This window comes from Neoarius graeffei, chromosome 5 (assembly GCF_027579695.1).
Source record: "Neoarius graeffei isolate fNeoGra1 chromosome 5, fNeoGra1.pri, whole genome shotgun sequence".
NCBI lineage: Eukaryota > Metazoa > Chordata > Actinopteri > Siluriformes > Ariidae > Neoarius > Neoarius graeffei.
Genome location: NC_083573.1, coordinates 42,750,159 through 42,762,628, shown reverse-complemented (window position 1 = coordinate 42,762,628; position 12,470 = coordinate 42,750,159). Strand labels below are relative to the sequence as shown.

The 12,470-nt window shown below is 42.1% G+C and overlaps 1 protein-coding gene across 3 annotated transcripts in view; it reads left to right on the top strand.

Moving 5' to 3' along the window:
* Positions 1–12,470, top strand: part of ankib1b (ankyrin repeat and IBR domain containing 1b) — a 161,228-nt gene that overhangs the window by 126,110 nt on the left and 22,648 nt on the right. For all 3 annotated transcript variants that reach the window (XM_060921740.1, XM_060921738.1, XM_060921739.1), the window contains exons 9-11: positions 1,937–2,103; positions 7,694–7,782; positions 11,109–11,239. In XM_060921740.1, coding sequence (XP_060777723.1) covers positions 1,937–2,103; positions 7,694–7,782; positions 11,109–11,239 — 387 coding nt within the window. The remainder of the gene's footprint in view (positions 1–1,936; positions 2,104–7,693; positions 7,783–11,108; positions 11,240–12,470) is intronic.

Sequence of the window (12,470 nt, the reverse complement as noted above, 5' to 3'; positions counted from 1 at the left end):
AAACCATCCTAAATTATTATTATTATTATTAAATTGTAGAAGTCTGGGAGGCTTGCTCCTCATACAGTTATCAACTTGGGGCCAATTTAGCATGTTTTAAATCTGAATTTCTTGCGTTTGCTTACCTCAAAGTGTCCGCAGATCATGCACAGACTTATCCATTATATCCACAGTTTTTTGCCAAGTCTCACACAGGTTTCTTTCAAGTCTACTGTTGGGCCAATAAATCATAAATAAAACAGCTCAGATTTGTTTGTTTATGGCCAAGTTTACATTAGACCGTATCTGTCTCGTTTTCTTCGCGGATGCACTGTCCGTTTACATTAAAACGCCGGGAAACGGGAATCCGCCAGGGTCCACGTATTCAATCCAGATCGTGTCAGCTCCGGTGCTGTGTAAACATTGAGATACGCGGATACGCTGTGCTGAGCTCTAGCTGGCGTCGTCATTGGACACCGTCACTGTGACATCCACCTTCCTGATTCGCTGGCGTTGGTCATGTGACGCGACTGCTGAAAAACGGCGCGGACTTCCGCCTTGTATCACCTTTCATTAAAGAGTATAAAAGTATGAAAATACTGCAAATACTGATGCAAATACTGCCCATTGTGTAGTTATGATTGTCTTTAGGCTTGCCATCCTTCCACTTGCAAGTGGTAAGTGATATGCGCTGGGATCACACACACAGTGGCTCAGTCCCGAATCATTGCTTGTGCACTTCACTCGCGCGCTCTGTGAGCTGCGCAGGGCCGGAGTGCGCACCCTCCAGAGGGCACTCGCTGTTCAGGGCGGAGTGATTTGGAGCGCAGGATGCCTGCGGAGCCGAGCGTATCCGTGTATTGGTGTTGCTGTGTGCACGCGAATCGTGTATTGGTGTTGCTGTGTGCACACTAATCGTTTTAAAAACGTTAATCTGATGATCCGCTGATACGGTCTAATGTAAACTTGGCCTAAGTCGTTTGCCACTCCACTTTATTCTTGTGGGTTCACATACCGCTGCTGTTATTTCCCCCTAATCACGAGTTTGTTGGTCTTCCAAAATGGCGCAGGGTCTGTTTACTTCCGGTTTCGGGTGACGTCAGTGAAAGGGGTCTATAGATGCTACTTTAGTAATCGATTGTTGCGTAGTTCGTCCTCTAAGAACCTAATGAATGTGATGCTTTGCAAGACTAAGCTGAAGCCTCATGGAAGGAAATATTTTTATTTACGCTGGATGTTTTTAGTCTAAATTTGTACTCACAAAATGAGTCACCTCTTGCTCCACTGCCGCTGACCCAACTTTTTTTTTTTTCTTCCACCAATTTAATCACTAGCTGTTAATTTGTCACTGCTCAGTGACATTCCACTCACGTTCTCCTGAAGGAACTTCGATGCGTAATGTGACATCTGGCCACGACGGCTAACGTTAACCAAAAATGCGAGCTATAGGGAGAAACGGCAGTAATGATCCGCTGCCCCTGCAATCTGAACATGCCTTGGAATGACGTGTCTCATGCTGTGTGTCCAATAACTATTCATTATGTTGCCATAACAACTCTGAATCTTTTGCTGGGATGCTTTAATTCTGTTGTAATGCTGGTCAGGCTAGAGGTTACTAACGGACATGATGGCTGTCTCAAAAATGTAAAAAATTAACCCGTGTCTTTACTTTTATCACAGTGCAGTTGTGCCTGAAATGAAAGACTGCCATTATTGATCATTTACTTTGTAATGTCCAAAGGTTTAAAGCTTATATGTTAATAATGATCGTCATGCATCACTATGTATTGTAAAACACAGTCGCTAAGCTCATGTAAAATGAAGATGCATTTTTTTTTTAAATTGTGTATTTTAATAATTATAAATGTGCTGGGTTTAATGGGTCAGTCTCTCTGCCTTATTTGTCTGTGCTTATTTCTTTCCCTTCCTGCTGCCTCCCTCTGGTGTTCTCTGCCAGGCCTTCGTGGAAAACAACCCTGCCATCCGGTGGTGCCCACGGGCAGGCTGCGAGAGAGCGGTACGCTTGGCGAGGCAGGGGCCTGGTGCCAGCGCCTCCGACCCGCTCAGCTTTCCTCTGCTCCAGGCCCCGGCTGTGGACTGCGGCAAAGGCCATCTCTTCTGCTGGTCAGTGCTGATCGTCACCACACCGCCATAATCACATCCTAAAATCAAAACACTGGCAGTTTCTACTTGTAAAATTTTCATTTTTATGGCTCTGGAGAAGAAAATCATTGGCCTAAATGTTAAAGATTTTTGCCCTTTTGAAAACTCCTCCTTCATATGCATTTATATTTTATGATTTGTGGCATACGTGTATATTTTGCCTCCTGGCATGGCAAATCGTTGATCATCTCATCCCTGTAGCTCTGTCCCTTCTGTTCAAACTGCACACACGCACAGTCTTCAGTTATGTGTCTAGGACTGACTGTGCCAGGCCTCATTACACTTACCTCAGTGCACTTTTGTCTCCATTCCTCCATATGCTGTGTGGACATTTGCTCATCTGTATTGCAGGAACATACAGAACTGTCTTAGGCACCCTTTTTTTTTTTCTTTTTTTTTTTTTTAAATCCCCCGCTGGCCAAAAGGCCTGAAGGGGGATTATGCCATGGTGATGTCTGTCTGTCTGTCCATCCTTCCCTCCTGGGAAGGGTACTCACCTTCTGAAATCAACTCCTTTCACAATTTTTGGAGTAATTTCACGAAACTTGACAGGATTCTTTATAACCTAGGTCACAACCGGACGTACAATTTTTTTGGCTGTGCGATTTTTGGCGTTTCCCAAATTGCTGCGTGTTTTTTTTTTTTTTTTGTTCGTGGAGAAAGATGCATGTTGGCTGTAAGTTTGTCTTGCAACCTGAAAAAAACGTAAGCGCCCGTAGAGTGAGTTTGACATGACAAAGAACCTCTGCGGCCAGTCTACGGCTTGAAAATCAGCACGTCACACGCGCGCCCTCCGTGCGTTTCTTGCGTTTTTTGCACGTAGACTGGCCGTAGGAGCACGTACGGCCGGTTGTGACCGAGGCATAAGTCGGTAGTATGCATATTGTAATTTCGTTCAATTTGGTCACATTTTTACCAGAGTTACAGCCCTTGATTACCAAAATTATACTTTGACAATTTCATGAGTGTGTTTTCTTTCTGAAATCAACTCCTCTCTCCATTTGTGGTGGAATTTCACCAAACTTGGCAAAAGGCTTTGTTTGTTTTATGACATTTATACGCATGTTGAAATTTCGTTTAATTTGGGCAAATTTTACCAGAGTTATGCCCTTGATTATTGACAACCTTGCACTTTGGCAATTTCATCAAAGTGTGCTTGCTTTCTGAAATCAACTTCCCTCACAATTTTTATCCCCCGCTGGCCGAAAGGCCCGAAGGGGGATTATGTCATGGCGATGTCCGTCTGTCCGTCCCAGGAAGGGTACTCGCCTTCTGAAATCAGCTCCTCTCACAGTTTTTAGAGGAATTTTATGAAACTTGACAGGATTCTGTGTTATATGTCAGTAATACGCATATTGCAATTTCGTTCAATTCAGTCGCGTTTTACCAGAGTTATGGCAGAGTTGCCAGCGGGGGATACTGTGCTCTCAGAGCGCTCTTGTTCCATACAAACTTTTAGATTTCTATTGTATGACTCCTACATTATTGAGTCAGTACAAAAACATTTTACATTTCCAAACGTTCGTTTTCCAGCACAAAATTAAATGCTCCGGGGGGGTTGTATCTGAGCAGCATATTACATAAGACACTACTTTTCAGATTAAAAAAGACACCATAATGAAGGCTACTGGGCTTTAGTGCAAAATGAAGAGGCAAGTGTGACAGTCAAAGTGTCCAGAAGAACTGTGGCTGGTTCTGTAAGATGCTCAGTAAAACCTACAGCTCATTTCCTTATCAAACTGCACTCACTGTACCGGAGACTTATCTCATCTCATCTCATTATCTCTAGCCGCTTTATCCTGTTCTACAGGGTCGCAGGCAAGCTGGAGCCTATCCCAGCTGACTACGGGCGAAAGGCAGGGTACTCCCTGGACAAGTCGTCAGGTCATCACAGGGCTAGACTTATTATTATTATTATTATTATTAAAGCAAAGGGTCGTCTCACACCAAATATTAACTTTGTCTAATCTATTATGGCTTACTGCTGTTTTATAGTATATATTTTTTTCAAAATGTTGAAACATTTCATTTTTTTTTTTAAGCCATTTTTGGTCTACAGCAGGGGTCACCAAACTACGGCCCGCGGGCCGACTCCAGCCCGCTACCCCCCTTTGACCAGCCCCCAGCCCCTCTGCCCCCCACCACTTGAACCGGCCCTATGAGGCAATCCCCAAAAGTGGTCATGGCCTATTTTTTTAAAATTGCTTTTTGGCAAATAATAACATGTCTGCATCTTGTATTTTGTTGATTTTATCAATTAAAATTGATATTTAGTTATAAAATGAACTATTCATATTTTCCGAATTTTCGTCATATGCTCGCGATCAAGCAGTGACAGGCAGCGCACGCGCAGAGAACTGTCAGTGTTCAGGACAGCAAAATGGCTAGCGGTCAGCGAAAAGCTGGCAGAGAGTGCAGAGTTTTTAAAGAACAGTGGACCACCGATTATTTTTTCGTTCAGTGTAAGGACCGTGCAGTTTATCTTGTATGTAAAGAAAGTGTGTCGGTTTTCAAAGAATATAATCTGCGTCGTCACTATGAAACCCGCCACAAAGAATATGCTAGTTTGTGAGGGCAAACAAGAGAAGACAGGATTCGGAGGATGAAATGCGGACTGGCTGCACAACAGAATGTATTCCTTCACCAAACCCAGATCAACCAGGCTGCTGTCCGAGCTAGCTATAAGGTAGCTCACCTACTAGCTACCCATGGAAAGCCGTTTACTGACGGGGACTTTGTTAAAGTATGCATGCTCGCTGTGGCCGAGGAGGTGTGTCCCGACAAGAAGGATGCGCTCAACGCGGTGAGTCTCTCCGCACCTACTATGACCAGGCGAACTGAAGATTTGGGGGACAACGTGTATGACCAGCTGAATATGAGAGAACGTCAGAATTCGAGTTTTTTGCTTTGGCCATGGATGAGAGCAATGACGTGCAGGACACAGCACAACTGCTGTGATCTATTGATCTATTGCTCATATTATAATTTCACTGTTTTTTTAAATGTATTTATTTTCTAGGCCTATTTATTTGGCCTTTATTAAGCGCTGCACACAATTATTATTAATAATATCAACAGGCCTACCTACAATTTATAATTTTCCACTCACCTTTGCCAGTGTCAATCACTTCAACTAGGCAGATGTTTCTTACCTTGACAGCTGTGATGTTATTTTTATTAGAAAATAAATAAATGCAATATCTGTGGTATTTCAAATTAAAACAAAGTGTGAAGACTCGATTACTACTTTTGCAAACCACTAGTAAAGATAAACAAATGGGATATACCGTAGTAGTGTGGATATAGTAGTGGGGATGGCTGTGCCAGGCTAGTAATCTCTACTACACAATGAGACCTGCTGGTGGGCATATTTGTCTGGGTCATACAATTCTATGTTATATACAGTGGGGCAAAAAAGTATTTAGTCAGTCAGCAATTGTGCAAGTTCTCCCACTTAAAAAGATGAGAGAGGCCTGTAATTTTCATCATAGGTATACCTCAACTATGAGAGACAAAATGAGGGGAAAAAAAATCCAGAAAATCACATTTGTCTGATTTTTAAAGGATTTATTTGCAAATTATGGTGGAAAAATAAATAAGTATTTGCTCAATAACAAAAGTTCATCTCAATACTTTGTTATATACCCTTTGTTGGCAATGACAGAGGTCAAACATTTTCTGTAAGTCTTCACAAGGTTTTCACACACTGTTGCTGGTATTTTGGCCCATTCCTCCATGCAGATCTCCTCTAGAGCAGTGATGTTTTGGGGCTGTCGCTGGGCAACATGGACTTTCAACTCCCTCCAAAGATTTTCTATGGGGTTGAGATCTGGAGACTGGCTAGGCCACTCCAGGACCTTGAAATGCTTCTTACAAAGCCACTCCTTTGTTGCCCGGGCGGTGTGTTTGGGATCATTGTCATGCTGAAAGACCCAGCCACGTTTCATCTTCAATGCCCTTGCTGATGGAAGGAGGTTTTCACTCAAAATCTCACGATACATGGCCCCATTCATTCTTTCCTTTACACGGATCAGTCGTCCTGGTCCCTTTGCAGAAAAACAGCCCCAAAGCATGATGTTTCCACCCCCATGCTTCACAGTAGGTATGGTGTTCTTTGGATGCAACTCAGCATTCTTTCTCCTCCAAACACGACAAGTTGAGTTTTTACCAAAAAGTTCTATTTTGGTTTCATCTGACCATATGACATTCTCCCAATCCTCTTCTGGCTCATCCAAATGCTCTCTAGCAAACTTCAGACGGGCCTGGACATGTACTGGCTTAAGCAGGGGGACACGTCTGGCACTGCAGGATTTGAGTCCCTGGCAGCGTAGTGTGTTACTGATGGTAGCCTTTGTTACTTTGGTCCCAGCTCTCTGCAGGTCATTCACTAGGTCCCCCCGTGTGGTTCTGGGATTTTTGCTCACCATTCTTGTGATCATTTTGACCCCACGGGGTGAGATCTTGCGTGGAGCCCCAGATCGAGGGAGATTATCAGTGGTCTTGTATGTCTTCCGTTTTCTAATAATTGCTCCCACAGTTGATTTCTTCACACCAAGCTGCTTACCTATTGCAGATTCAGTCTTCCCAGCCTGGTGCAGGTCTACAATTTTGTTTCTGGTGTCCTTTGACAGCTCTTTGGTCTTGGCCATAGTGGAGTTTGGAGTGTGACTGTTTGAGGTTGTGGACAGGTGTCTTTTATACTGATAACGAGTTCAAACAGGTGCCATTAATACAGGTAACGAGTGGAGGACAGAGGAGCCTCTTAAAGAAGTTGTTACAGGTCTGTGAGAGCCAGAAATCTTGCTTGTTTGTAGGTGACCAAATACTTATTTTACCGAGGAATTTACCAATTAATTCATTAAAAATCCTACAATGTGATTTCCTGGATTCTTTTCCCCAATTCTGTCTCTCATAGTTGAGGTATACCTATGATGAAAATTACAGGCCTCTCTCATCTTTTTAAGCGGGAGAACTTGCACAATTGGTGGCTGACTAAATACTTTTTTGCCCCACTGTAGCTGACCCGACCCCGGCCCCCCATCACAGTCAGGAACGACAGTGTGGCCCCCAGAGAAAAAAGTTTGGTGACCTCTGGTCTACAGCATTTCTTTGCATGTACCCAAGTCTTTTTGCGCAGTACTGTAGCTCTGCTGTGTCACTGATGTAACTTCATTTTCTTAATAGTCCTTCTGATGAACAATAAATGACTGCAGTTCACTTAAGACTCCGGCTTTTAGCATCAATCTGTTCTGAGAATCACTAGCCTGCCAATTCAGCATAATTATTGTTGTTCCTGTGGTGGCTTTCCAAATTCTGATGCCTATTTCAATTGTGTTTTTTTTTTTTTCCCTTTTAAAAACATGTGTTGAATGAAATGATGATAAATGCCTTCCTTATCTAGCTGTTGCAATATTGAAGTGTACAATAGCCAGAATACAAACTTGAAATTAAGCATGTTTGCAGGCTACGTGTTCAGATGTGCAGTACGTGCCGCTATACACATCCTTCACCCCGAGCTACAGTGTCTGTGTGCTTGTGTCTGACTCTGCAGGGAGTGCCAGGGGGAGGCTCATGAACCCTGTGACTGCCAAACATGGAAAATGTGGCTGCAGAAAGTCACTGACATGAAGCCAGAAGAATGTGAGTGTGGTTTTGCTATACATCTGACGAACAAATACATAACCAGTACCAATCAGTGTTAGGATTTTAATGTACAGTAGCAGTCCAAAGTTTGGACACCTACTGATTCATAGGTGTTTTTATATACAGTGCTGAGTGTAAATGAGTACACCCCCTTTGAAAAGTAACATTTTAAACAAGATCTCAATGAACACAAACAATTTCCAAAATGTTGACAAGACAAAGTTTAATATAACATCTGTTTAACTTATAACGGGAAAGTAAGGTTAATAATATAACTTAGATTACACATTTTTTCAGTTTTACTCAAATTAGGGTGGTGCAAAAATGAGTACACCCCACAACAAAAACTACTACATCTAGTACTTTGTATGGCCTCCATGATTTTTAATGACAGCACCAAGTCTTCTAGGCATGGAATGAACAAGTTGGCGACATTTTGCAACATCAATCTTTTTCCATTCTTCAACAATGACCTCTTTTAGTGACTGGATGCTGGATGGAGAGTGATACTCAACTTGTCTCTTCAGAATTCCCCATAGGTGTTCGATTGGGTTCAGATCAGGAGACATACTTGGCCACTGAATCACTTTCACCCTGTTCTTCTTCAGAAATCCAACAGTGGCCTTAGAGGTGTGTTTAGTCATGTTGGAAAAGTGCACGACGACCAAGGGCACGGAGTGATGGTAGCATCTTCTCTTTCAGTATAGAGCAATACGTCTGTGAATTCATGATGCCATCAATGAAATGCAGCTCCCCGACACCAGCAGCACTCATGCAGCCCCACATAAGGACACTGCCACCACCATGTTTCACTGTAGGCACCATGCATTTTTCTTTGTATTCCTCACCTTTGCGACACCATACAGTTTTGAAGCCATCAGTTCCAAAAACATTTATCTTGGTCTCATCACTCCAGAGTATAGAGTCCCAGTAGTCTTCATCTTTGTCAGCATGGGCCCTGGCAAACTCTAAGCAGGCTTTTTTTTGTGCCTGGGCTTTAAGAGAGACTTCTTTCGTGGACGGCATCCATGCATGCCATTCCTCTGCAGTGTACGCCGTATTGCGTCACGGGAAATAGTCACCCCAGTTTGGCTTTCTACTTCTTTAGATAACTGCAGTGAACTTGCATGCCGATTTTCTTCAACCCTTCTCATCAGAAGACGCTCCTGTCGAGGTGTTAACTTCCGTGGACGACCTGGACGTCTCTGTGAGATGGCTGCAGTTCCATCTTTCTTAAATTTTTGTACCACTTTCCTACAGTATTCTGACTGATAAGTAAAGCTTTGCTGATGATCTTGGAGCCTTCACCTTTGCGGTGTAAAGAAATTACTTTCTTTGGGGAATTCTGAAGAGACAAGTTGAGCATCGCTCTCCATCCAGCATCCAGTCACTAAAAGAGGTCATTGTTGAAGAATGGAAAAAGATTGATGTTGCAAAATGTCGCCAACTTGTTCATTCCATGCCTAGAAGACTTGGTGCTGTCATTAAAAATCATGGAGGCCATACAAAGTACTAGATGTAGTAGTTTTTGTTGTGGGGTGTACTCATTTTTGCACCACCCTAATTTGAGTAAAACTGAAAAATGTGTAATCCAAGTTTATATTATTAACCTTATTTTCACGTTATAAGTTAAACAGATGTTATATTAAACTTTGTCTTGTCAACATTTTGGAAATTGTTTGTGTTCATTGAGATATTGTTTAAAATGTTACTTTTCAAAGGGGGTGCACTCATTTACGCTCAGCACTGTATATAGACTATTTTCTACATTGTAGAACAATACTGAAGACATCAAGACTATGAAATAATACATGGAAAACAGTGTTAAATGGTTCATATTTTAGATTCTTCAAAGTAGCCAGTGTTTACCTTGATGATGCTTTATACACTGTTGGCATTATCTTAACCAACTTCATGAGGGCGTCACCTGGAATGCTTTTCAGTTAACAGGAGCGCCTCGTCAAAAGTTAATTAGTGCAATTTCTTGCCTTTTTAATGTGTTTGAGATCAAACAGTAAACAACAATAATAATACAGTAAATAGCCCTATTTTACAACTAGTAATCCATATTACATCAAGAACCGCTCAGCTAAGTAAAGAGAAATGACATCCATGAAGTGTCTTATAATTAATAAAAATAAACACACACCATTCAATTAGAAGGTGTGTTTTAAACGTTTGACTGGTACTGTATTGGAGCTCCATGCTAGGTTTGGCGGTAACTGGTTTGTGAGAGAGCACTACACACAGCATTTGATCGATGGTGATGTTATCTCAGAAGGGGTGTTCACACGGCAACTTTTACTCCGGTGTAGCACCGGGGCTGCCCCGGTAGAGCGTTCACACGGTACAAAGTTATACCGGTGTAGCCCCTGAAAGCTGCTTAAACGGGTGCAAATCTAACCCTGCTCGGGAGGTGGTTTAAGAAATTTACTCCGGAGTAAATGCTAGTTTGCGGGGCAGCACCGATATAAAATGGGCCGTCTGAACGCTACAGGGGTAGACTAGCTACGCGCAAGGAGAGTTGATTACATACGGGCATTGCATAATTTGCATCCTGGTATTTTGCACTTCCAAAATGGCGAATATCAACAACAAAACTGCGTGTCTTCCAGTGTTGCCAGATTGGGCGGTTTTAAGTGCATTTTGGCGGATTTGAACTTATTTTGGGCTGGAAAACGTCAGCAGTATCTGGCAACACTGGTGTCTTCATCCACGTTGTTTTCCCGGCGCTTGGTGATGCCATGACAACCGGGAAAAGGAAGTACATTTTCACGCATGCGTATATTTCATTTCTGCATTATTACTATCGTATAGCACGGTCGCAAAAACTGCCGTGTGAACGCAAGTGAGGCTGCACCGGTGCTAACACGCTTCTCTCTAGTAAGCAGGTTTGTGACGTGTGAACGCTCCACAAAATTTACATCGGTGTAAGATATATCGCAACAAAATACATCGGTGCAGCATCGATGCAAATATGTGCCGTGTGAACACCCCTAGATTGGATCAATACCTGGAATTTCCTTGAATGGGATGAAATATAACGGCGTGCAAGGCCAAACTGTCATCTCCTCTATGGGAACCATTTTACATGTCGATAATGAGTACTCTGAGGTGCAAGTTGTGTAAGAAATTTCCATTTACATCTTAAGGGTTTTGTTTTAATCAACCCCTGACTCAAATGAGCAAGAAATGCAGTGAAAACATAGGAATCTTATTTACATTTCTAATCATGTTTATTGTATAACCATATGAAAATATGCCTTGTCTGGTTGTCTGCGCTTGAAACAAGACGTGCTATTTTTGTCCTTTTTCCCCTGCAGTGGCAGGTGTGAGTGAGGCGTATGAAGACGCTGCCAACTGTCTGTGGTTACTCACCAACTCCAAACCCTGCGCCAACTGCAAGTCTCCCATTCAGAAGAACGAAGGTTGCAATCACATGCAGTGTGTCAAGGTGCTCTTTCATTTTCCGCTTTGAGGTGCAGGGTGGAAACATTGCACTGCAGTCATTACCTTAAAGCTATACTGCCTTTCAGATTTCTCAAATGTAGGTCATAAAGAATTTTCCCCGACACCCAATTATTTTTGCTTAGTGGACCGAAACCTGCCGAATTCGAATCACAGATTTCCAATTTTATTAGGTTTTCTTTAAATAGAACAATTAATGAGTTTAGGACCATGTGGCCCTAAATTCTCCGCTATTTTTTTCCCGCTTGACCATGACCCAATACAAGATACTCCGTCATGCATCACGTGGTGGGCTTTCCCCGTTCACGCAAGGCATTGTGGGGTGCAAATGAAACGTGAAAGACCGACTACAGTAACGGAAAGCGAGTAAAAAAGACATTATGTCGCGAAGGAAAGGAAACGCAGGACCAAACTAATAAATATCGGCGGTCAGCGAGCACCTCGGTGTGATCAGCTGTTCGTTTAGCGACAGAACGATGCAACTGTCAGTGCACGGTCAAAGGTAAACCTGCGCATGCGTACATGGACTTCCTCTGTCTGCTCGACTGCGTGAAGCGAGCGATTTCATGCACATTATTTGCTCAGGAATCCCCTCAAATTAAATAACTTCCCAGCCACAGAATGGCCTGACATTTTACAGAAGTAAACATGGATCACAATGACCAAATTTCACAGATTTTATGAAACCGAAAGGCCGTCTCTCTTTAATGTTTTCTTTCATTTTTTTCTTTTTCTCTCTCTCTCTGTTTACCAAGTATTTGAAGTGTTTGTTGAGGTGTTGCAGGGTAGCTCAATATTATTTTTAGGTTGAAGCAATAAACATTAAGGCAGACATATTGAACATACATTAATATAGAAATAAATATTCCAATCTACCCTGATGCCCATTATTTAGAATGCTTATACTTGTCACAGGCCATTCTTTAGTATTCGTATTTTTCCTTATTGTTTCATTTAAAGGTTATTAGTGTTTTATTATATAGACATGAGTGTTTTACTGGGAAATACACCACTCGTATTTTTCATACGAACTACATCCAGGATATTGAGTAACATTTTTCAGTATCTGAACTCATGATGAAATCGATGAATTGTTTTTTTGATAAATTTAGGTACTTTGATTGTGGATGTCTATATAATAAAAAGAAAATCACGTGTTGGCTTGAAGATATGACGTTTATCTTCTTGTGTTGAAAAACTGGATTTTTCATATGAAA